Consider the following 24,852-nt stretch of genomic DNA (forward strand, 5'->3'; position numbering starts at 1 on the left):
AAGTTTTAAGCACAGTTTATTAATTTCAAGCAATTGCCACTTCTCAACATTCTCCACCCACGTTACAATTTTACACATGCTGTAGAAGATCCCTCTATCTCCAGCAGTATCACAGTCTGGTCTGCCTTCTGTGTGGGGGTCAATACACACATAAAGGTTCTTCAGAAGTTTAATGCCACTTACCCTATGTATGGAGATAAAGTATTATTAAAAAGGTTTTAAAGGAATCATTATCAACTATTAAAAACTCTTGAACAGTAATTAATTTTTAAACTAAGTAGTAGACACCAAGGTAATAAAAACACATTCTAATTCCACAGGGCTGGAATCTTGTTTTTTCTGAAGGCTTGGAAAACTGAGTATGTTAAATGTGAAGCTCCTTGTCACCATGAGGGAGAAGGAAACAGAAATCAGCACAGTAAATTTAGCCAAACTTTCTGTATGTAGGACCTCTAGCAAAGATATAAGTTAAAAATTTGTGCTCAGGAGGAGAATATAAGTTATCCTCCCTCTTAGATGAGCTGAGAAATTGTTCATTCTGTTGCACAGCTGTTCTGTTTGCACCCAGCCACAACCATGAGAATTCAGCTGACTGTGGCAGCCACAGCTCTCTCCTCGCCTCAGAGACGTCAGGCTACAGGGACAGGCATTGCCCAAAACTGGAGAGGGTCCTTAACAGCGTCAAAAAATCCTCAAGTCCAGAGGTTTTTGAAGCTAGAACTAAAGATTTTTCTACTGTTGCCCACAAGAAGTATCAGCTAGATGGGAGACTGAAATCCACTTGTTTTAAATAACCCCTGCCAGTTATTCTCTGTATTGATAATTGTTTGACAGAATTGAAATAAATAACGAACCTACTGAAGTTAAAGAAAAAAGTGCATCATCTGCTTAAATGTTTACTGGTTAACACATTTATTTTAACCAAATATAATGGCCAGATTTTCTGCCTAAATGTCATAGACTTTGTACTGCTCAGTCGATCATTTTAAGAAAACTACATTTAAAGAGTAATGCTTATTTACCTACATTTAATTACAATAAAAAAAAATCTCTTCAACCAGAAACAAAACAATCTATGTAACAAATTCTAATACAGCGAGTATGTTTCAGGAATTATCAGTAATGCAGCAGTGTTAATCAATTCTATATTGAAATGCTGGAAACTAAAAGACTGAGACAGAATTAGATGAAGAGCATTTTTCATATCTTTTATAGGACAGAAACCTTTGTTCATGTCTTCTGGTAGCCTTCATCTTCTTTTGAGCTGCACCTACAACACAAAGAACAAGTAAACGAGCAACTTTATGCTTCTCCAGAACAGCTTAAAATAATTCTGTAGGTATTAAGGGGCATCTTTTCTACTGCTTTGTTTCTGTATCACCAACTCATTTCATTGTTTCATATTCCTATTTTAAGAATAAAGTACAAAGCAACAGAAAGAATAAGCTATTACTACATCTGTGTAAAAGTGCCCTCAGAAGTGCTGCCTATGTTGTAAAAGTGCAAGTTAAATACAGAAAGCGTAACTAGCAAGCAACTAGTGTTTCCCTAAACATGAAAGCTAACTTCTTTCATTTCCTGTATGAAAAAGATACCTTAAATATGTGGAAATAGGGAGAGATTGGTTTTTATTAGTAATTTTACAATATAAATTGAGAAGAGACAGGTTGAAGGTTCCAAATAGGCATACAAAACCACCCATCTCCTGCTCGTTTTCGTAGTTAGTTCATTACACCTCCTGGGTGGGGTATTCCCCACCAGCAGAATGACCTGCTTTGTGGCATTTTTCCTCATTCTTGAGTGCACTAAGAGTGCATGATTGTTGCCATTATGTACCTAGATGGATACAAAAATCCTTCTTAGTTCAAAGTATTATAAAGTACGTGAAACCAGTGGGGTTTTCACAGCCTGTCAGAATATATTAATAAAAAATGAAAAGATGAACTTCTTAACATGGTCAAAGAGAACATTAAAACAGCAGTATGGACCTGAAAAAGTTGTTTCTGTTTTCCTCACCCTGTATAACCAACTCAATTGTCTCAAGCTCTTTTAACTTGTTGCTAAATGTTTATCTACACATGCTGTCAGAAATAACCTTGTTAGGAAGGTGAAGTTGGTGTCTCAGCAAATCAGACCCATGGAGTAGGCGTTGAGTGGCCTGTGACTCGCTTTCCTTTTTTCTCTTTCAGCACCATCAGAAGGAAAAGTGAGAAAAACAGCACAAACATTAGTTAAAGCCTGAATTTAATCCCATGTCCTACAGGAATAATTTCATTACAATGAAAGCAGACAGACAGTATCTGTAGGGTTTTTTGCTTTGTTTTTAAGCAGTGATAATTATTTATCCAATTAACATAGCCTATAGCTCTCCCAAAGATCATAACATTTAATCATCCCTTTAATTAAATGATTAATAGGAAATGCAGGGCCGGGTCTTACAAATTACCTGATTTACCATCACTGAAGACAGATTCTTTTAAAAATGGCTACAAATGCCTTGTTCACAAAAGACTTTATTATCTAATGATGCATACTGAAAACATACAGAAATCTGCATGGTCCACTTTACATGCAGCAGAACAATCTTCACTTTACAATAAGTAAGTGTCAACTGTTTTATGCAAGAGACAACACTTTAAAGTCACATTTCTTAAAGAAAAGCTTCATTTACAAAAGAAATAAAAGGTAAAGAAGCAATTACCGCTTTTAAAAAGCAGCTGCTTTGTTCAAGAGTGGAAGGTTTATGCCTGTATTGAAAGACAACATGATCACAAATAATGAAAACAATGAACAAATGAAACACTTTTAGCATAAAGCAGTACACTTTCAAAATGACATACAAATAGTTAAAAATTTCATTATGTTGTCTATCTATCCTTTAGATATAAGGTCTTTCGAATGAGATCCCAACATATGTAATTACTAAATGAAAACTCTTCTGTAAGTATTGGTTCTATGTCATAGTGAACTGTATTTAACAAAATGTATACAAAGTCTATAGCAAGTTGATTAAAAAAATTAAAGTAATAAGAAACAGTACACTGAAGGCGCTCTATCCATCAAGTGCGCTCTCTCCCAGTTTTAAATGTGATGAACAGAACAGAAGTTGTAACTATGCCACGGTTGCAATGCCAGAAAATAAAACAAGATCATTTCTCAAACATGCAGGGAATTCTGCCACAATGCTATTGTCTCTCATTTGTCAGTTGTTCCAGTAAAATAACAGCTTAAACACCGGTGATGTTGATGGGTTAGCTTACCTTCAGTGTACTGAAAGTTGTACACAACCTGCTTTAAAAGAGGAGACCATCCCTGCGGGCAGGCTCAAGAAGGAACAGACCCCCTTCGGCACTGACTACACCAAGGGCATGCTGCTGTGGCCTGCACACACACACCTAGGAAAATGTGAATATAAACAGCATTTATGCTGGCCATTTTGTAAAGACAAAAATGAAGCCAAGTCTGCTAAAAACAAATCAACCACCCAGTATTACTGCTCTCTTTTTTTTTTTCTTTCTTTTTTTTTATAACAGATGCTTTTTTCTTTTTATAATATATACGAACTGCAACCATATACATTAGCATTGTACTTTTGTGCAGTCTTGGCAATTAAAACAGTTCTACAGTGAAAATTTTCACATAAGACACAAAACAGAATTACTCTAACATTTCTAAAAGAAATATCAGCCTTGATGTTAATTCAAATGTATCATTTCTTCCTCAACTTTGCAGGGGAAATATTTATGTTTATATACATTAATAACTGCTGTGAAATTTCTTCAGTCTTTGTATCTTAATTAATCAAACCCTTTGAACTTCTTCATCTGGTTTAAATTTTCTCCTGGATGAAGGCGTGCTGTAGAGCCTGGTTGATGCTAATCCGTTTAGCTGGGTCTAGCATTAGAATCTGGTCCAACAAGTCCTTTAGCTGGTGCACTTTTTTACGCTGGTCTTCAGGGAGTCGTTGGCACCCAATCAAGTCTGCTAATAGGTCCTTGGTTGGATTAATGGTGCTCATAACAGTAACCTTCTCCTACAAACACAAAAATGGCAGCCTTGTAGAACAGAAGTAATGCACAAACTCCCTATCCATCCCTTTTACAGAGCTTCAGCAGCAGCTTTTCTGCAGGCTTGTCTCGTATCAGAGCAGCAACACCCTTCCCCCACACGGCCTCATAAAATCATCACAGGGCAGAGAAGAGTGGAAAACACACTCTTGGGGGGAGGCCACCAACACAGGTTCACATGAATCTAACATCCCAGTTAACTCAGAACATGGAAGTCCACATGGAAAGTCCTATATCTGACCACTATTTCGTGATTCTTCTTAAATATGATATGTCAAAATTATACCAAAATTAATAGCGACCTCATACAATATAACCACATCATACTGAAGTTAAACATCCTTCTACAAAATGAAGGCAGAATTTCTTATACTAGTAATCTAAGGACAGATTATATGGAGGCACCCTGTATATCTACCAGATTAAATTTAGATTTCTCTTAATCGTGTTCCTACATCCCAGGAAAAAAAAAAATCTTTTGCTGTTTTATAACTCTGTAATCTGTCCACACTGCTGCAAAAGGACTTTCTAATAGCTTATAAAATCTTGTTTTTAATTAAGAAGCCAAGGTACATTTGAAAGACCATAATACTAGGAAAGCTTGGAAAAAGTGATGGGTTAGTCAACACACAGGGGACTTACCCTTTCTGTCACTTTATCTACTTCTATATACATAAAGTTGAGATTTTGATCAAAGTGCTGATCTTTGAACACGCCTTTTCGAATCATCTGGAAAATAAGGAAGAGGCAAGAGTTTCAGGCAACTTCTCTGTGTCTTACAAATTTCACAATTAACATCAATGTCTACTAATTTATTGCAACATGAGTAATTTAATACTAATAAAAAAATATATCAAAAGGACAGGAATAAATGTTCGAGATTGAAAACAAAGATACAGTTCAAACCCCTTGAAAAAGGACACAGTATCTTTTATTGACTTACATTTTTTTTCAGGTCACTGCTTAGAAGGTTTCTGCTTTCACTTTATACTTAGTCTATGAAAAAGAAGCTGTATACTTTCACTTCATAAGATTTTAAATCAGTATAAATTACACAGTCAGAGCAAAGTCTATTACTTACTGTTAAGAAAAAATGTATATGATAAGAAACAGAATTCCAGAAGAACAAAGAATGTATCTTCTACTGTTCATTATAGCAGTTTCAGATATTAAGTACTTATTTTTCTTACCTTGTTTGGCATCTTTCCTTTGAGATCCATGGCAAGTTTCAACATATGATTATTGGTTTTGCCAGGAAACAGTATTTTTCCTGTGTAAAGCTCATATAATGTGCAGCCTACAGACCACATATCTATACCATAGTCATAGATTTTTCCTATAACTGAAACAGAGCAATTCCAGTTAATTCCAAAAAGGCAGACTTTGATATATCACAAAAGCAGACAGATGAAAAAATTCTGATTTGTAAACTATATTGGTGCTGCTCCTCTTAGGAATAAAAATTTACCATAAAAGAAGGATGTAAACCTTTTAGCTTTTAAAGTACCCCTATTTTAGAAGGGGAGGTTTTTACCTAACACCTAAACCGATCAGCTTTAAATTAGCAAAAACCAAGAAGTGAGAACAATACCTCTAAATTGAAACACAACTATAACCCATCAGAGTGACTTCTCACTGAGCTGATCACCAACATACATGAAGAGTCACACAAACATGCCTTCAAAGCCTGAATTTTTGACAGCCATCATACTTCCAGAGTCATGTTTTGCTAAGACTAGAGAATAAATCCAAGTCAAATTTTCATCTGCTAATACTGGCATGTGACAGATGTAGCTAATCCAAAATGTACTTACTGATTTCTGGAGCTCGATAAAATCTACTAACTAGATAGGGTGTGATGTCATTATCTGCGACATGTGAAGCTGAGCCGAAATCACAAAGCTTTAGTATTGTTTTAGACTCATTCACCTGAAAGTTAAAACATAAATATCCATTAGCAAAAGAGAGGCGTTAAGGACCTTTCCCCATCATCTCACTCACATAAACAAAATCTCCATCCAGACTCAAACAACCTACTTCCATTTTGCAGAAAGCAAGAACATCTTTCAACTATTGATGGGAAAATTCCAAATATTTCTCCCATGAGACATTGTCTTATTTTGGAAGATCTGCTTTCTATGAAGATGGAAGTGGATGAATGTTTGTTTGGAAAAGATTTTATTTAGATGCTGTATTATATTTCTTCCTTACTATTTATACCACAGTATCATTTTATATCAAAGTGTGAACCCTTAACATTTTCAGTAAATTTGACTTCACCTAAATTAACAGAATGATATGAACTTCAAATACTTCATTTTACACTACAGACCATGCAAAAAAAGTTTTAATTATTTGTTACTTACCAAAATATTATCTGGTTTAATATCTGCATGTAGGATATTGCATCTTTTAAGAAGTTTTAAAGCCAGGAACAATTGCTGGCTGTAGGAACGCACAGCTTTAATATGGAGCCCAACATCTTTCCCATACTTCTTCAAAACCTCTCGTAAATTCATACTGTTAAGGGAAAGGGGGAAAGAAAGAATTGGAAAGAGCTTAACAAAAAAAACCATAGCGGCCTCTTAAACTCTGAGACAAACTTGAACAAACCAGTTAGCTTTAAGTATTTTTTGAGAAAAGCAGCATTTGACTTAACATACCACTCTGTGAGCTGCAGAATTGAAATAAAAAGGCTGGTCAATCAGATCTGTCCTATATTGTGTAATTACTTACTAGACTGGACTTTACTTAGTTCAGAGCATACTTTTTAATCAATATTGATTTGAGAGGATTTATTTGCACATGAACAGCATTTTCTTAACAACCGTAAAGCCTTTGTACTCATTTTCTTCAGAAATAAAAGAAAAAGGAAACATGCGAAACACAAAAAGTTGAGGAGATTTTTTTGGTGACTTAAGCAGCAGATGAAAAGACCATCATTCCAGGACAAAAACAGTAATTGGACATAAATAAGGTACAAGCGTGTTATCAAGAGATAGTGCAGGACAAGACAATAGTTTGTTCTACAGTTAATTAATGAAATATGATAGTAATCTCACAAACTTTGTATTGTTTCAGTATATAACTTATGCTCACCCCAAATATGGCTAAAATTGAAATATGACATACACAGAAAACTCAGGATATGAACAACTGATGTCTCTAAGTAGGAATGGGGACTAAGGCAATTAATGTATCTGGATCTACCATAAAACAGTATTTACAATCAACCTGTCACAAGAGCTTAATTACTTGAACAGAACGTGAGCATGCAAAGAGCCACTGTAACAATTTTCTTCCTTAGACTGTTATTATATAGGTACTCTTCACAGAATAAACAGCAACTCCTGAATCTCTCTGGGAATGCATTCTTAACAGAAACCCTTAAAATGATGAATTATTAAAACTAATAAAAATACTGACATACACAAAAAATCATTAAGTAGTACCAGGAAGAGGAACCACACATGATCTTGTTTCAAATATTTTCTAGGCAGAAAACTCACAACAGCTAAAAGTAAATCAGAAATAGTTCAGTAGCCTGTGATTTGTGCCGCAGACAATTTTTTTTTGTTTCAAAGTTCCTTGCATTCTTGAATCTTGGCATGAGAACAAGGTATCAAAACAACAGCCAAACCCAGCAAGGTAAAGAATGCTCAGTAGTACTTTACCTTTTACAGACAGCCCCAAACATTTGTCACCTTACCTGAGTGGCTCAAATACCAGACAGAGATGTTGTTTGTGGTAGAAATGCCTGAACAACCGTAGACAATGGAACTTGTCATCAGGATCAGCATCATTGAGTTTCTTTAAAAATTCCAGTTCTTTTAGGCCAGTTTTTTGCCTAAAAACAGAGAAATGTGATTATAAAACAAAATCAGTTAAATTCTAATATCTTTTTAAATCTAGACATTCACTTGTTGGTTATAGTTATCCAGGAATGAGAAGTGTCTTGTCATTACCTAACATACCACAGCTAAAAAAAATGAAACCACAGCAGTGGTTTGCTGTCAGTGACTACACACTGGGTAAGTTTATTTAATTCTTGGATCTTCACTGTACCATTGTAACCTACTTATCCTTTCCTTCTCACTCTCAGTTGCATGTAAGGCTAAAACTGGATTTTGTCCTGTAATATGATAAATTTTAAACAGCACTCACTAGAGTAGCTTACTTTTTAAAAAAAGTACTTTGCCACATACAACAGTATTAAAAGAAGATTTAAGCTGAACTGACTATAGATTCAATTACACACCCAAGCTTATTACCTGTACAACACACCAAACTAAAATAGCTTAATCACGCTCCCCCTTTTGCCTCTAAAACTTTTATTCATGTAACTAAAACCGATCCAGTTATACACACAGTAAGACAACTTTTAAAACTTCCAAGGTAAGAGACATGGAAAACATTTTCATTTAGGTTGTCTTTAACAGAAGAGGACACAGTGACTGTATAAACACTGCAGCAGATGGTAAAAATGAGTATTGTAGACAAGTCCTCAAATGACACAGTTTAAGAGATCTTACTTGTTAATGTTGACTCATTCTGAAAGACCTCTTTTTTTTTTTTGTATTTCAACAGTGAGAGTCCCATCCCTTTTTATCTATCTTACATACATACAAACATTTAGATAATATACAGAAATAATTAAATGAATGGAAGTCTCTTTGTAAGTTGCAGATGACTGACTGGGATCCAACCCATAGCCTGCCAAATAGATTTGGTCCATCGAAACAGTCCACAACTCCCATCTCAAAAAACATACGGCTCATAATTAGCTGTAACCTTGTTTCTCGCTATCACTGCTCCCTGCGGTTTTGCAAATGAGAAAGTGCCTGATGAAAGTGCAAGTACCCTTCTTCCCGTGATAGCTGTAAAGAAGTGTGGATACATAGTCCTCAAGCGCTTCCCATTATCTGGCTCATATTAGCAGAAAAGGCAGCAATCACAGCTGTTACCTGTTACTTTACTTGAAACAAAGGGAGATTCAAATCACATCATGAAAAACTTCCAACTGTTCCACGTGCTTTATTACCACCAAACAAAAACATTACTTACATAAGTTCATTGTTCCTGATGATTTTCACGGCTACTTCTTGGTTTGCTCTGGCCATGTCCCTGGCTCGCACCACGTTACTGAAGACTCCCTGACCAGTGTAACCATAGACATTGTAACGTTTATCTAAAACTTCACCTATATTAACACCTGAGGGAGAAAACCAAGCAAGTTCCAAGTTACAAGGGATAAATGTAATGGAACTTTTCCAGAAAAATAAACCATTCCCTACCATTACAAAATATGAGGGCAAATAGCAAAATCCTTTAATTTCATGGTGTGCAATGTTTTGTAGCACCTAGCTTTGTGGAGATTATGGGGAACAAAGGGTGATTCTCCAAGTCTGGAGTCTTTTCAAAACTGAGGTTAAAATCTGCATGCTCATTTCATCCATTACATTACACACTCAGAGAGGGCTGTGGGGTACATCTACATTAGAACAAAATTTCAATACTTTTATACATGAGGATCTTCTCCACTCAGCACCCTCACTCTATTTGTCCTTGCTGATAAACAAACACAACTCACGGTAATAGCCTTCTGCATCTGTCCAGTTATCCCTGAGATTGGGGTTTTCTTTGAAGTCTTTTCCAAACCCAGCAGCCCTTAGACGAGCACTCTGAAATAAAAATAAAAGTAACAGCTTTGCTTGTGTGCTCTGTATTTTCCCTTGACGTTTATTTACCAAAGCCCTTTTCCCCTACTGAACACTGTTTCTCTTCACAATACAAACACACTTATCTTGCAGGAGAGAGAAACAACTTACTGTTATTTACATATCAGTATTTAAAGACTGATGCAAGGAAAGAGGATGAGATCAACCAACAGAACTATTACTAAACATAAATGGGCAAAGTTTCAATTAATACAAGGAATTTATACAAGTCATGTTAGAATGCACATTCTAACATGTAAGTAAGACTTCTTATTTACAGTAAGTTTATAGTAAAAAAATATAGCAATTTGCAAGGAAAACACAACTGTTTAAGCCTTGAATTTCTGTTCATTACATGCCACTTGTTTCATACTGTTATACATACAAACGTAACACTTCTACAATTGCTGTTGACATCTCTTAACAGACTGGGCAATATTTTGTCACAAATTCAAAACTATGAGTAGTAAAGTGTATCTTCAATTGAACAACAGCTTCTGGAAGGGGGAGCTGCTCACAAGCCATGTAAATCCCCACTTGTAACTTCTGAACTTTTAAAAATGCACCCTCACACACACACTACCCTTCAAGTATTCATCTTTTCCCAAGTCACAGTGTTACGAGAGTAAAACCATGGCAGCCTATGTTACATCCGCCATAAAAATTCTCCAGCTAATTTGGTTTAAGTTAAGAAGAAAGTTCTTGTCTTTACTTATTTCTCAGTGTTGTGCATCAGCAACAATGCAGAGGATCTATAGAGAATGGCACATAAAGTCTCAAAACTAGTCACTGGACTGCCAATATCTGAAGGTCACTGCAGGACATTTAGAGAAAAGGTAATGAAAATGTGTTAAACGAGGAAATGTATCTTTTCACCCCCAAAAAATCTCCAAACAAACCACCAGATTACTCCAACATAGCATCATTAGCCAATTTCAGTATCTTACCCATTTTTTAATTAACCATACGTGAACCTCTGGAAAAAGCTCATATTTAGAACATTGCAACATGGTAACATTAATAAAAAGCTGAACTTATAAATAGATTCATGTTTTTACCACGTCCATTGTATTCAAACAGCAGGTGAATTGCCAGTTGCTTACTCTGGTAAAACTGCCATTTATTTCAGCAGGTTTTATTTCACTGAAATACTAATTAAGAACCAATTTGCCTGCCTTGGGTGACCAAAAGATTAAGAACATACAAGTCACTTAGCTGCACACGCCTTTACAAAATCAAAGTTCTCACAACCCTCAGGTGACAGTGACTAACAAAAATCAAGCAGAAAAAGTCATACATTTCATCTCCAAGAATTACCTACATCAAAGTATGCAGCGAACATATCATCTGATTCTGTGAACATATCGGGAGCTAGCAGCTTCTTCTGAGATGAACCTTAAAATGAAATTTAGATTACTCAGCATGAAAAAAGATGTCAAACGATAACTGTTGCCAGTACAATTTGGCACTTAGTATCTTTACAACATAGTCTAAGATCAGTATATTGGCAAACAGGTAGCTCTACTAACGTTTCTAGCAAATATCATGTCACATATTTGACATTCTAGAATATAAAACTCAGACTAGCTAAGTTCTTCCAAGCACTCAAAAATTTATACCTCCTTGAAAAATTACATATAATAGCTTTCAAGTAAGCATAGCAGAAACAAAAAAACTACATACTTACATGCTCCCTACAAAGAATGCCTATATAGATGTACGTATAAAAAGAAGTATAAAATGACTATGTGTATACATTCAAAAATACAGTCATGTTTTCAATACACAAGTTCAGGCTTTTCTGTTAATCACAAGATGTTCTATGAAAACCCGAAGTTTTAAAGCCCAGAAATTCTTTCTTTGGAAAATGTTTTCTCCAACCCTGCCAAAAAGGACCCGGTGTGTAGCTTTTTGTTAAACACAATGTTTACTACAATGTTAAAGAGAAACATTTTTGTTATGGGCAAGATTATCCCTCTCTCACCTTTTAATCATCTTTAAATCCCAAAGACATTTTACTTGGTTGATAAGATAAAAGCAAAGAAATATAAATTAAGTACACATTAACAAAAGCAAGCAAACTTCAAACGATTTCATTCATGCACACATTACGGCAGCTCTCTATGAACATGGTAAATTGGAGGCCCCCCCTTCACTATGCAATGGAGAAAAACAAATGGCTAATTCAGCTCAGAGGCTTCAGGTCTCGTGATGCACACAGCCAACCACTTCCACACCAAAGAACTAGACTGAAATGTGACAGCATAAAAAAAATCATCCAGTATACTGATACCACTGTTTCAAGGTATAGACCTGTCACCTGACACTTGTGGGGAAGCAGTTTACACCACTGTTTTGAGCTACAAACCCTTCCAGAAACTTCCTCATATTTTCCTTTTAGTTCCAGTTACCTGCACTGGGCTACAATGAATTGTTGAGTAGTTTCTTAGCAACTTATTACCCTGGCCCTGTAAGCGGTCAGGAAAGAAAAAAAAAAATTACTCTTGCGGAGAAAGATAACCCACTACTTTCAGCTGTTGTTACAGCCACCTCCAACCCAGGATCTTACCACCCAGATGTGAGTGTAACTGATCTGGTTTTAAAAACCTTTTTCACATGTCTATGTGGAAAACGCCTATGTAGTTAAGACTTATATTTTCGTATGCTTTAGTATACAAAACTAGAGAGCAGTACATGCTTTGACAAAAAAGGAAAAACACATTGTCTGTTAGACATAGTAAGTCTAAACTTGGGGTATGCAAAGAAAGCACTAGAACAGTTCTTTTTACTGTTCTTATTTTGCAGGAGAACAATCTGAAAACACACGACTCAAGGGAATGCCAGGATAAACTACAGAGCAGTACAGCAGTCCCTAAGAGATGCAGCTTTATTACTTTGAAGAGAAGCATCCACTAGAGACAGTGTATTCAGCCCCCAAGGATACGTGTGGCGCAGGACATGAAATACAGGCTAACTGCAACTCTTCCTTGGAGGGGTTGGGCAGGCTCCACAGCCCTTGTTAAACAGTGCTATTGCAATTAAACTGTAGAGAGAAACCAAAGCAGCTTAAACTAGCTCCAGTATGACCACACAGCATCTACACACACCTTTGACTACTTGGAAGATGGACAGTAATCCACTTTCAAACCACAAAAAAATCAGCAGACTTTCAATACTACAGGGTGCGCTGGGAGATGTTCCGCATTCCTTTTGCTGCAGCTGGCACAAGGCAGGTTTTATATCAAAATTTGTTTCATTTCAACATTGCTGTACAATAGAGTACATGCAGGGGGGAAGAAGAAAATACCTATTTCAGCAATTAGCTATGCTGCTAAAATGGACTTAATAGCAACGACCCTCAAAAGCTTTAATAATTCTAAATTACTACAGACCCACCTATATTCTTCTGTCACAGTGGCTTTGACCAAAAAAAAGGTATAAAAGGAGCATAATTTCCAACCCACAAAAAATAAAGTCTAGGACTATACTAAGCTTCTAGGAAAACAACATGCCTAAGTGAAAAGAAAAATTTGGAAGGGTAATTCTTAACCATAAAGACAGACATCATTATTTGCTCTTCCAAATGTAAAGCACAAATCGTGTTAAGAGTTATTAGAAATACAGAGAACATGTTCCACTCATCCTTCCTAATGAGGAAGATTTATTTTAATGTTATGTTTTAAGCACCATAATATTTGTGAAAATGTTCATAAATTCCATCCCAAAATTCAATCTACTTCCAAGTCTGGAAGTATGTGAGTAAACTAAGCCAAGTATCTGAGCTTTCATAAATTGCATTAGAGAGATTTCAGACAACCTTACCATTGTTCTGTTCAACTGTCATGAGGTTGTGCTTGGCTTTCACTGATGCCTCAAATGTGTCCACATTTTCCCGTTCATACTCCTTAACATCAGCAGCGACCCTTTCTAGGATGTCGTCAGGAGAATTTGAGCGACTGCGTGTACTACTTTGAGGGCTGCTTGGTTCAGATGGTACAGATATGTTACTGTCTTCTGTCTGGCCTTTGTATTTCTAAAAAGAAATTTAATTCTTAATCTCACCGTCACACCTTATCACAATTAAAACATTTTCATATCCACCCTTTCAATGGTCTGGGCTTTCAGCTGAAACCTTAATCTTTGCTTTCATAATCACATACGTCTCTAAAGACAACAGATTATTTGCAGAATGGGATACAACTTCTGAAAATTCATTTTGTCACAATGCACCACAGCCCAGACCATAAGACTGAAACATTCATGTGTGTTCTTTAGGTCTTTATATTTCTGTAAAAAGCAATTATTACTGAATATTAGTTATTTCGTTATGCACAACAAAATGTCAGCAACAACAGATTTATTACTAAACCGTCCTGGCACAAAAACACTGAAACACAGTCTCTGAGGAAAAATTAATTATTTTATATCCTATATTCTAGAATATTTCTCAGTTTTATTAGTGTTATGGCACAGAAGAGTAGCTTTTAGACTCAGTTTTCTAATGTGAACTGGAAATCCTATTTATTCATTTGTGTTGAAAAAATTCAGAAGAATTTAAAAACTTCAAACATCTTTGCAATTTTTGTTACCCTTAAGTACTATGAAATTATACAGACCTCACTTCCTATCCCAAAAGTTAAAAACCAAGATGAAGAAATGCTGCGACTGCTCAGCTGTCAAGGCTGAACTACTCAATAAGAAAAGCAGAGGTTTTCTGTTTAGGGAATTCAGCTCTGAGATTTGCTTCCTGCCTGCACCAACATCAGGTGTAACCAGTCTTTAAACAGAATTTATATAGTTTGGCTCAGTCATAGTTCTGAAGGATTTTACAACGGGCTTTGCATAAAACTCAAATCATGGGCAGTATTTTTAGTGCTACTTAAAATAAGCAGTACACTAAAGCCAGTGAGTTTACCTGATGCTAAATAAATATGCTACAGCATTTTGCTTGCTATGTTCTAATTGTGTGCCAAATCCCACCTTTGAAAAGAGATACCTGACTTGTACTGTACAATTGCACCCCCTTTGGCCACAGCTCCTTTCAGGGGTCTCCATCACACATACATCTGTGATTAGTTACCTTGTTACCTGGAATAAGAAGTTCATGGGAACTCACATGTGCACTAATACATTATCTGCTTTTAGGGAGGAACCCATGAGAGAGTGGCTTAACAAAATTTTGGAATCTGACAAAGACAACTTCTACTTGAAACAAACTGACCAGTTAGGTTAATTGATATATAGTTATATATATCTGTTACACTGGCATTATTATATCAATGATACAGCTAGAAAGAAAACCTCCAGATGAAGATAACTAAAGAACATTTTTGAGGTGTCTTAAGACCGTCAGAGAATGTTTAACTGTAGCAAAAAATGACTGTAGCAAAAAATGACTCACAGAAGCGTCACTTCAGTTTTAAAAGCAATGCTGTGACAATAGAAGTGTAGAGTTTTAAGAGAGACTAACATTTACAATGAGCTAACTGCAAAAATATAGCAATAGGAATTACTATCATAACACAGCAATAGGCAAAGAGCCTTCCTTTACCCTGACACTACACTAAAACCACAGAAGTAGTTCCTGCGACCATGTACCTGAACAATTGCTTGCCGTTGTAACCTCCTTTGTCTGATCTCTGCTTCTTCATCCTCTTCTTCCAAATCAAAGTCTTCAAGACTACAAAAATACGATTTTTTAATATAACTTCATAAACATGTAATTATCTACTGTATTTTACCAAGTGCAGTTCCTTGGCATATAAAACACAGAATATATTAAACAATAGCTGTTCAAGTGACTCAGAAAGCAACGGTGTATTAAATCCCACTGCATATATTTACATTTCCTTACAAAGAAAATTTATCTCTTGGTATCTCTTTGGGACTTTCTGTATTCCATTTTTAATTGCAAACAATTAGCAGCCATCTTTCAAAAGACAACAAACAAAAAAACCTTGTTCCTTTTCACTGAAGCATCATTCTTCCTTAATAATTTGATTAAGAATGCATACTCTTGCACAATTGAATAAGCAGATGTCGAGGAAATATAAACACGATTTGCAAACAGCAGTTAATCCTTTCAGCTATTAAAGTTTTTCCCCAAGCAGTAAGCTCTGGTAATCAGACCAAAAGTTTTCACAAGCTACTGATCAAGCTGAGTTTAAAAACCTAATGATATATCCTCCCCTCAGGTCTGCCCACTAGCCAACAGGTCTTGCTATTTTTTGCATATTCCAAAGTTTTTCAGATCCTCCCAACAGTAATCTGACAAGATCACAAGTACTAAGACATGATTATGGTTTTAGGTGACAACTCAAAAACTACACCATGAAGATAAATGTTAGCTCGTTCTTGGTATCAGTGGAACTGTAGGTTTTAAATAATCAGTGCAAGTTAGAAATATATTCTTACTTTTCATCTGATGAAGACTCCTGTTCAGCTTTCATGCCCTCAGAAAGACTACCTTTAAATTTGTCTTCCTTAACTTTGCTTCTGCTCCTACGTCTATGGCCACCACGTGACCTGGACCTCCTTCGAAGGCGAGATCTACTTCTCCGACCTCTATCCCTGTTTGTTAAGAATAAGAGATTTGGATTTGGGGAGGGTTTGTTTTGGGTTTTTTTTGAGAAGGAAAATCTTTTCAGAAAACATAAATATACACAACGATTCCAAGTAATAAAACAATTTAACTCATGGAGGACAAAATTAATTTAACTGTGCGAGCACATATTAACATGGACAAAAAAACCAGCATAGTCTTTTTACATGTAACACAGCAATCCTTTTTCTTCCTGTAATCTTACAAAACATACTTAAAAACACAGGGTGTCTTTACCTCCTTCGAGGAGATCTACTCCGCCTTCTGGGAGATCGGCTACGTCGAAGGGGTGTTCGAGATCTCCTCCTGATGGGGGACCGAGACCTTCTTCTGGATGGGGACCATCTGCTGGGTGGGCTGACATCCTTTGATCTTTCACGTCTAGACAAAATGTCATCCCTGGTCCGTGTTCTTAAAACAGAGGAAGAAAGTGGTAGTAAAAATCAGGAGCAAGCTGAAAACAAAAAAATCCGTTCTCTCTAAAAACTCACTAGAAAAATCTTACTGCAGGTGAGGGACCACCAGATGGGCTTCTGAGGGAGCGATGGATAAGAAGGCTGCAGAGCTGGCTGCCCCTCCTGCGTGTCTCTCCCCACTCTGGGAAGTGTGTGCCCATACAAAGATCTAGTTCAGGACAAGTCTGGAAACAGCTCCTTAATTACTACCACAAAGCTAAGAGAGGTTTTAAAACAATGCTTGTGTTTAGGTCCTACATAAATAGTGGCCTGTTTTCATGTTTACCAGAAACAGTATTGAAACAATACATAAACCCTAAAATCTTATTCTCGAGAATTATTTCACCACCTTCCAACCATGGTATTGAAATTTAGGCTTAGGATCATGCTACTTCACAGTAGTGACAACACTGTCTGTTTCAATTTGGGCACTACAACTGCACGGCTTCAACATTTCACACAATCTAAAACAGCCGATGCAAACTAGAATTCTTAATTAAAATGCAAACTAACCCTTCTCAAATTAAAAAAAAAAATTCAAGTCTGATACTATATACACTATTCAAAATTTGTTTATTCTTGTCTATACAGATTCACAATTATCCAAGAAAAAAATCCTTGATGGGACTACTACATTAAGAAGCTTAATTGCATGATAGCAAGAGTTCAATCAAAAATTGGAAAGAATATGAATTAAAAATTTAACAACTATTCTAATGAGGCTGCATTAGAAATTGGAAAATAGTTTCACACTATTTCAAAGGAAATGCTGCTACACTATTTTCCTGCTCCTTATTTTTGATTTTTTTTTAATCAAGTTGGAACAACTTATTACAGGTGTTATATCTCATCAATGAACAAAATATCTTGGATCTGAAAGACTAATTCCACCCATTCTGTGATTTTTTTCATTTGCTTCATCAGTTTCAATTACCTTAACTACAGACAATGATCAGACATACAGAAGTGATGCAAAATAGTAGACAGTGGAGCAATAGGAAAATTTATATGTGAAATTTACTTGTGAAATTTGCATGTGCAGAGTACTGGCAGTTTCTACAAGTACTCAAATGCTGGAGTAGGCCAATATCTTTAGCCCAATTAATTTATATAATGTTCTTGTGAACAATATTACATAAAGAGTCACAGGATGAAGAGTTACAGGCTTCTTGACTAACAAAGCGGTTGTACTGCCAAAACCCAATCAAAATATCTGTTACAAAAAATAGATTAGTTCAGAGATCACAGGGATGAGATAAAAAGTAGAAGCTGATTAAGAAGTCATAGTAACATCACATAATGAGTAACTCCAGTCAAAGACCTGAGGAGTGTCTTACAAGATTAGAATACTGGAAACAAAAATGAAATTACTGGGATTTTTTTTTTGTTAAAACTGTTCATTAAAGCTCCTGAAATTCTCTGGCAGTTTGAGTAATTACAAGTAGTTAAAACTTGAACAGCAGTTTGAGTTAGTTAAGGTGTCTTACAAGGAAAGATTATTTCTGCTGATCTGCAAACACCTCCAGCAAAAAATATTTTAGTAGTCCCCCACTCACATGCTGCTCACCACGCAGTTACAGAAGTATGAATTTGACAGCAAAATTCTAGACACATGCATCACTTGAAATAAGTGTCTAGACAACCAATTCAAACTGGCTGCAAAGCAAGCTGTCAAGAAAAATGAAAACTGAAAGATGCAAAATGCTACAGAGGAAAAGTCAACTACTATGCCAGAAAAACTCAGTGGTTGGGCCGACACATTCCTGATTTACTGAAAAGCAGCCAGATAAACTGGCAGCATTTACAATCCTTGCTTGATCGGGTTAACACCACTGGGGCCATTCTCCAAAGTACCCAAAGATACCCCATACCTGAAACCGGAGTAACCTTCAGTGCTTCAGGCTGAAACTTTCACATTTTTAGGTGCCCATTTACCAAGCTTGATCTTTTACTTAAATTAGTGGTACATAAGTGGTTCCAATTCCAGTTTTAAAATCATACTTATTTATTCTCAGTTCTCAAACTCGGTGAAGCTAAACCCCCCGATACAAAGTTTTAAGTTATTTATTATCCAATGCTGAACTCTTCTGCCTCTTAAACTTCTTACAGCTAATGATTTAACTTCCAAAAATGCATACACTTACATTGGTTCTCTTCTTGGAAACTTGCCATCCAGGCATTATTAGCTTTCAAATTTCAAGGTAACTGCTTTCATAGGCTAAATTTGTCTTTTAAAAAAATGCCAAGACTACACCAATACATTAAACAGATTTCCATCCTTCTCCTTTAAGTGTATGCAAAATATGGTAATTATATACGGCAGTCCAATAACAAAGCAACACTAACATCCCGCTAGCAAATGAAAAACACACAATATTTTAAAGAAAAAAAAAAGACTCTGAGAAGGATATCTTGATATAAAAATTTGCTTACATTCACACATGCTGACTCTATCCATCATTAGGGCTTTTTTTGAGGGGAAATACAGGCTAATTACCCACTTTTAGCCAACGTTAATACATAACACTGGAGAGGATTCGCACTCCACAGAAATTTCAGAAAGCAACAGAACTATTGACAAAGAAACAAAATAGAAGCCAAATTCTGAATCCAACCAGCAATAAAAAGAACACAGTTACAAAACTTGTTCCCAGTAATGGTGTGAGCAGCAAATAACTTAGCACTTTAGCAACCACAAGATGAATTTGCGTATCTGACAGCTGGGAGGAACAGTTTTCTAAAAAATTGAATACATACAAAGTAAGCTTATGATATAATGTACGATCTGATTACCTTTTTTAATACCTATTTACTGAATAAAACAAGGAGATAAACACCAAACTAGAAGACAGTTCATCCCGTAATGTATTTTTGTGATGGCTCATGACATCTTTAAGTTACCTGGGAGAAGAAAGACGCCTCCTTTCTGATTCTCTTCTTTTCCTTTCTGCAGATCTACTCCTCACTCTTCTAACCGGAGACCGGGTTCGAGAAGGTGATCTACTCTGTTTAGATCTACGGTCGTTAAAGAGAGGGGATCTGCTTCTTCTTGACTTTTCACGCTGTTTGGGAGATAAGCTTCTTCCTTTTGGGCTACGGCCAGGTCGTCTAGGGGACCTGTTTTCTTTCCCTGAAGAAGCATCTTTAGAAGGAGATTTAATTGGCTTTTTTTCTTTGTCAGTCTCTGATCTCCTAGGTTTTCTATCTTTGGACCGTGATCTTCTATCTTTGGATTTGCTTCTTAGTTCTGCTGGAGATTTAGATTTTCTACCACGATCTCTGCTTTTGTTTTCATTTACAACTGGAGATTTTCTGCGGTCTCTTGATTTACTTTTATCATCAGCCTTATTTCTATCCTCTGGAGGAGACTTAGACTTTCTGTTTTTCTCCTGAGATCTCCTCTTAAGTATAGGAGACCTAGATTTCCTTGTCTGATCTTGAGACTTACTTCTCTTATAAGGGCTTTTGGATTTCCTCCTTTCTTTTGACTTGCTTCTAGTAGTCTTCTCTTTGACTCCATCAACTCCTGCCTTGGATTTCTTTTTGTCAGATCTGTGCCTAGTCCTTTCTTTTGATTCACTTTTACTTGCTTTCTTGGAACTAGTTTTATTGTCCACAGGTTCTAATTTCCCCTTAGTATTTGACTTTGTTGTAGGTCTTGCTCCATTTCGTGCTTTTTCATTAATCTCCCCCTCTTCTTCAGATCCTGACTCATAACCTTGTAATATTAATCCCATCCCAGACTGGACTTTTCCTTCCATTAATTCATTTTCAAGTTCAGCTTTCAGCAATGCTCTTTGTTTCTCTAAGTCTTCCAGAGGAGCCAAAAAATCAATTTTAGTTCTTTTAGCTGGTCCATCTTCTTTGTCAGAGGCATCAGCCACCTCTTTCCATTTATGTTTCTTATGTTTGTGTCTGTGTTTATGTTTTTTGTCCTTATCATCTTCTGAAGAATGTTTATGTTTCTTGTGTTTACTTCGGTGTTTGTGTTTCTTTTTTTTGTGTCGGCTGTGCTTGTTCTGAGGTTGGTCTGCCTCTGATACTTCCCCATTTTCTTCATTCACACTTTTCTCGGATGCCTCAGCATCCTCAACCCTGCAAAAAACAAAGAGATCAGTACTATAAACTCACTGTAGTCCTTTACCTCATGTTAAGTAGACAGCCTTTTATGATAGAAACTAACTGGCATTTATTCACCTACCTTCGGGAAAATTAAAAATGTACCACTAATTTAAGTAAATTATAACAGCAGATACACTTCCTCAGGAACAGACAGCTATGGCTGCAGAAAGAAATACTATGGATGGAACAGACAGCAGATGCACTGACAAAACCAAATGTGTGGATGGAATCAATGCTTACGCCTTTACGTTCAATTCTGACCTATCTGTTAATAGCATACAACAGCGCTGAACATTTATCTGTCAGTCCATCAGCATCTGTCACTTTCTGCTCCACTCCAACGCCTAACCCAAGCTATGCCTTTTAAAAGTATTTTCAAGTGGCAGAAAACAGTTGTGCTCCAAAAATCAAAATTTATTTCAAGGTATGACCACCTAATGAAACCTCCTTGCAAAATCTCATGCAGAGCTGACTGACTCTCTTAGCTGCAACTTTTTTCTCTAAGTGTACACACCTGTTAGAAAATCAAGAAATGTTCTAACATGTTGATATTATTTATGCAATACAGGGAACACTACTGAGAACAGGATAAATTAAAGTAGTCCAATTTCAGAGCAGCTTTCTGATAGTATATAGCAGGCTAGCATCAAAAAGATGTGGTAATCTTGACACCTGTAAAATGCCATTGGCCAAAACAGCTGAAAGTAAGTCTACAGCAGGTTATTAATATAATAATATACAGTTTCTTCTAAAATGAGTGTTTTCAATTAACTATAATTTCTTCAAACAGCAACTTCAAAAAATATAAAATTCGGTCTCAACATTACACATTCCCTTGTATTATGTTCCATAGACATTGAAACTGGCTTAACAATAAGGGGTTTTACAGTGTTTAGCAAATACCTCCTGATCTCCTTCAGAACATCAATTAAGTTACTGTCTCTGGTAATACAGACATTTGCCTTTTGAAATCTGTTGCCAAATATTACAGGTGCCAGAGCTCACCCTTCTACAAACTCACCCCATCTAAACTACAGTTTTGGAATTTACTCATTAATACTTTAATAACTTAAACATAGCACTTTGCTGTATCCCAAGCCTCATTAGGTGAAAAGAAATCCCCCAAACATGACAGTCAGGAGCAGGGGGTGAACGTACACAGAAATGCAGAAATTATCTTCTGAACTCTACTAGTTTCATACAACAGCTGTTTCTGAAAAGTATGATCAATAATCTGATAGAATAAATGTATCAGAGATATTCTAAGCCAGACTTAAAGGACAGCATCTCACTATGAATTTGATTAGTGTCTTCCTAATTAAGGACAGGACCTTCAAGCAGCACACATTTACTCTCTCCTGCTTGAGTTAATGCAAATTCTCATACTAATAAATACAGCTGACTTTTCTGCAAAGTACACTAAAATTATTTGCTAAAATCATTAACAGCTTAGTGCTCTGAAATAAGGAGCTTCCAAAGGGAAAAAACTGTTTTGAGTTAAAAATATAAAATATTCACAGACTTAACTCAAAATGTTGCTTGTCTTTTCTTTCACATTTTTATTACTACTCCTGCTTATTCAAGGCATACAGAAAGGTGTTTTTCTTAATTGCTACCTCCTGACACTCCACAAAATTATGATAAGAGAATATCAGAACAAAAGAGGAAAAAATGGCTTTAAAAGACTTTATTTTATGTTGTGCTTGCCATAAAAAAAAAAATCTTAAATGCTAAACTTCTCCAATTTCGATTTGCTATCTGTGACATTAAGTGAAGAAATGCCAGAAGGAGAATTTTAAGGGAACTATGTGACTTTAAAAATTTCTTTTAGCTGGATACAGGATGCTGTGCAAATCCCCAATTAACAGATTAAGGGTACTTCAAGACATCATAAAAGTATTAAAGACCAAAAAAATCACGTCCATTCAAGCTGTTCCAGATAAGTCTTCCTTCTCTTAACAGCAGAAAGTGACACCAAAATCTTTAAGGAAGTTATTTTAAAATATCGCATGTATTTTAAAGTTATGCAATAACCTCATCCTAAATTCTAGAAAAGCCAGCTGGCAGCAAAGGTGCCAGATGAGCCACATCATCCCAGCAGTATCTCAGGCCACTACAGACTGCCAATACAACTGCCAGCTGTCTTTGTAACTCAACAACAAAATTAAGTTCATTAATACGCAATAAATAGTTCAAATTTTCTTCATGTACAGGGATAATTTATTTCAAGTAATTTCATTGAACTGTGGATAAACTTTTACTTCAGTTACATGCTTCAGAGGTATAGTGATGTGGATGAAAAAACCTTCTAAGAATATTTTAGAAGGTGATGAGGCAGTCTACATGTTTAGGTGCTAATGGCTTTAAATAGAGAGGAACTGTGACATGATCTTGTTAAAGCCCTACTTTTTCATACTTTTCAATTCAAGAAGAATTACAGGAAGTTCACAAGGATGTGCAAAGTGATTTCACCCATATTTTCCTTCACACAGGGCTCTTATCATCAGCTTCTATCTTACTACTTAACTTTCTCTCTACAGTACTAAACCCTCTTCTTCATGTGCACATGTTTTACAAGGCTCACATGTACTTCCACTGCTTTTCCTCACCTGTTTTCTACTCCCAGGATTAACAATAAAATCAAGCTTCAAATCAAAACTTTTCAAGGCAGAAAAAAATACAGAAAGCAGTTTATATGGCTAAAATATTAATGTAGGAAAGAGGAGAAATAGAGTAAGCATTAGATCGTTAACTCCCAGCAGAATTTTCAGAAGACCGTGTTCACGAGCTCCTGAGTGTGGACAAACCCAAACCCCCACGGCACTAACCGGGGTGCCTGGAAAACGCACGCCCGGGAGCCCCGTTCCTGCGGGGAGGCGACAGCGCGATCTTCGCTTCCCAACGGGAGCCGGGAGTTGCCAGTCATTTCGAGGGCTGGAAGGAGGGGCTGGCGGCAACAAATCACTTTCTGCTTCCACCAGCACGGGCACTTTCCATACCGCGAGAGCGGCCGGGGTCCGGGGGAAGGAGGGAGGGAGGAGAGCTCGCCGCAGGGCGGGCAGCGGCTCGGCGGCCCCGGGGCAGCCCCGCGGCAGCCGCTGGCCCGGAGCCCCCCGGCCCCGCTCGGACAGGGTGTGGGGGGGTGTGTGTGTGTGTTTGAGTGGCGGGGGAATCTCGGGGAGCGCCGGCCCGGATCCGCCTCAGGGATGCCCGAGCCCTGCGCGCCCCGGCGGGCAGCGGCCTCGCAGCCACGCGGAGGATGCTAATCCCTCCCCCGCGTCCCTCTGTCCCACGTCCCCCGCGCCAGAGGCGAACCCGGTTTGCCGGCGGCAATCCCGGTTCCCCGCGGCCGGAGCGCCACCAGGGCGGGAAGGCGCACGCGGGACTCCCGGGGACACGCGCCCGCCGCCGCTTCCCTTCTCTTCCCCCCTCCCCCCGCGCGGCCCTCCCGAATCCACGGGCGGATCCAGCGCTCCAGGCCCCGGCGCGCCGCCTCGCCGCGGGGCCAGCGGCGCCTACAGCAGCCCCTCTCCCCCGGAGCGGCCGCCTTCCCCCATCCTCCTCTCCTTACCCCCTCCTCCCTCGCCACTTCCACCCGGGCCGCTTCTCGTCGTCCCCGTCCCGTGTAGTGTGTCCCCCCCTCCCCAATCCCCTCGCCCGTGCTTCTCCCTCCAGCTCCCTTCTCCTCCTCCCCAAGGCTCCAGGGCGAGGCGCCTCCCCCCCTCCAGCCAGTCCTTACTCGGGCGGTCGCTGCTCGGGCTCGGCCGCGGCGGCCATTTTGAACTTCCGAACTCCTTCGCTGCCGCCGCCGCCGCCGCTGGGAGAGGGCGGGGGGGGACGCGAGGCCGGAAGTGAACCCCGCGCGCGGGGCCGGGAGCGCGCTGGAGGCC

The 24,852-nt window shown here is 37.7% G+C and overlaps 1 protein-coding gene across 5 annotated transcripts; it reads right to left on the bottom strand.

Moving 5' to 3' along the window:
* Positions 1-24,812, bottom strand: PRPF4B (pre-mRNA processing factor 4B). Of its 5 annotated transcripts, XM_042049090.1 has the most exons (20): positions 23,791-23,903; positions 19,742-20,935; positions 16,623-16,796; positions 16,199-16,354; positions 15,383-15,464; positions 13,607-13,817; positions 11,106-11,179; positions 9,658-9,748; positions 9,132-9,279; positions 7,777-7,914; positions 6,434-6,587; positions 5,882-5,996; positions 5,258-5,409; positions 4,710-4,796; positions 3,756-4,033; positions 3,261-3,395; positions 2,702-2,747; positions 2,096-2,182; positions 1,225-1,270; positions 1-184 (listed from the first exon to the last, which is right to left on the bottom strand). In XM_042049090.1, exons 1-15 carry the CDS (start codon positions 23,886-23,888, stop codon positions 3,830-3,832), a joined length of 3,078 nt encoding a protein of 1,025 aa, XP_041905024.1. In that variant the 5' UTR covers positions 23,889-23,903; the 3' UTR covers positions 1-184; positions 1,225-1,270; positions 2,096-2,182; positions 2,702-2,747; positions 3,261-3,395; positions 3,756-3,829. The 5 variants fall into 5 exon arrangements, with proteins under 5 accessions (XP_041905024.1, XP_041905025.1, XP_041905022.1 ...); XM_042049091.1 differs by lacking the exon at positions 23,791-23,903 and adding an exon at positions 24,702-24,812 and having other exon boundaries at positions 2,702-4,033; XM_042049088.1 differs by having other exon boundaries at positions 1-1,270; positions 3,261-4,033.
* Between the last annotated feature and the right edge of the window lie 40 nt (positions 24,813-24,852).

The sequence above is a fragment of the Corvus kubaryi genome, unplaced genomic scaffold, assembly GCF_017639235.1.
Source record: "Corvus kubaryi isolate FWS band 111438036 unplaced genomic scaffold, C.kubaryi_AGA036_p1.0 69, whole genome shotgun sequence".
Classification (NCBI taxonomy): domain Eukaryota; kingdom Metazoa; phylum Chordata; class Aves; order Passeriformes; family Corvidae; genus Corvus; species Corvus kubaryi.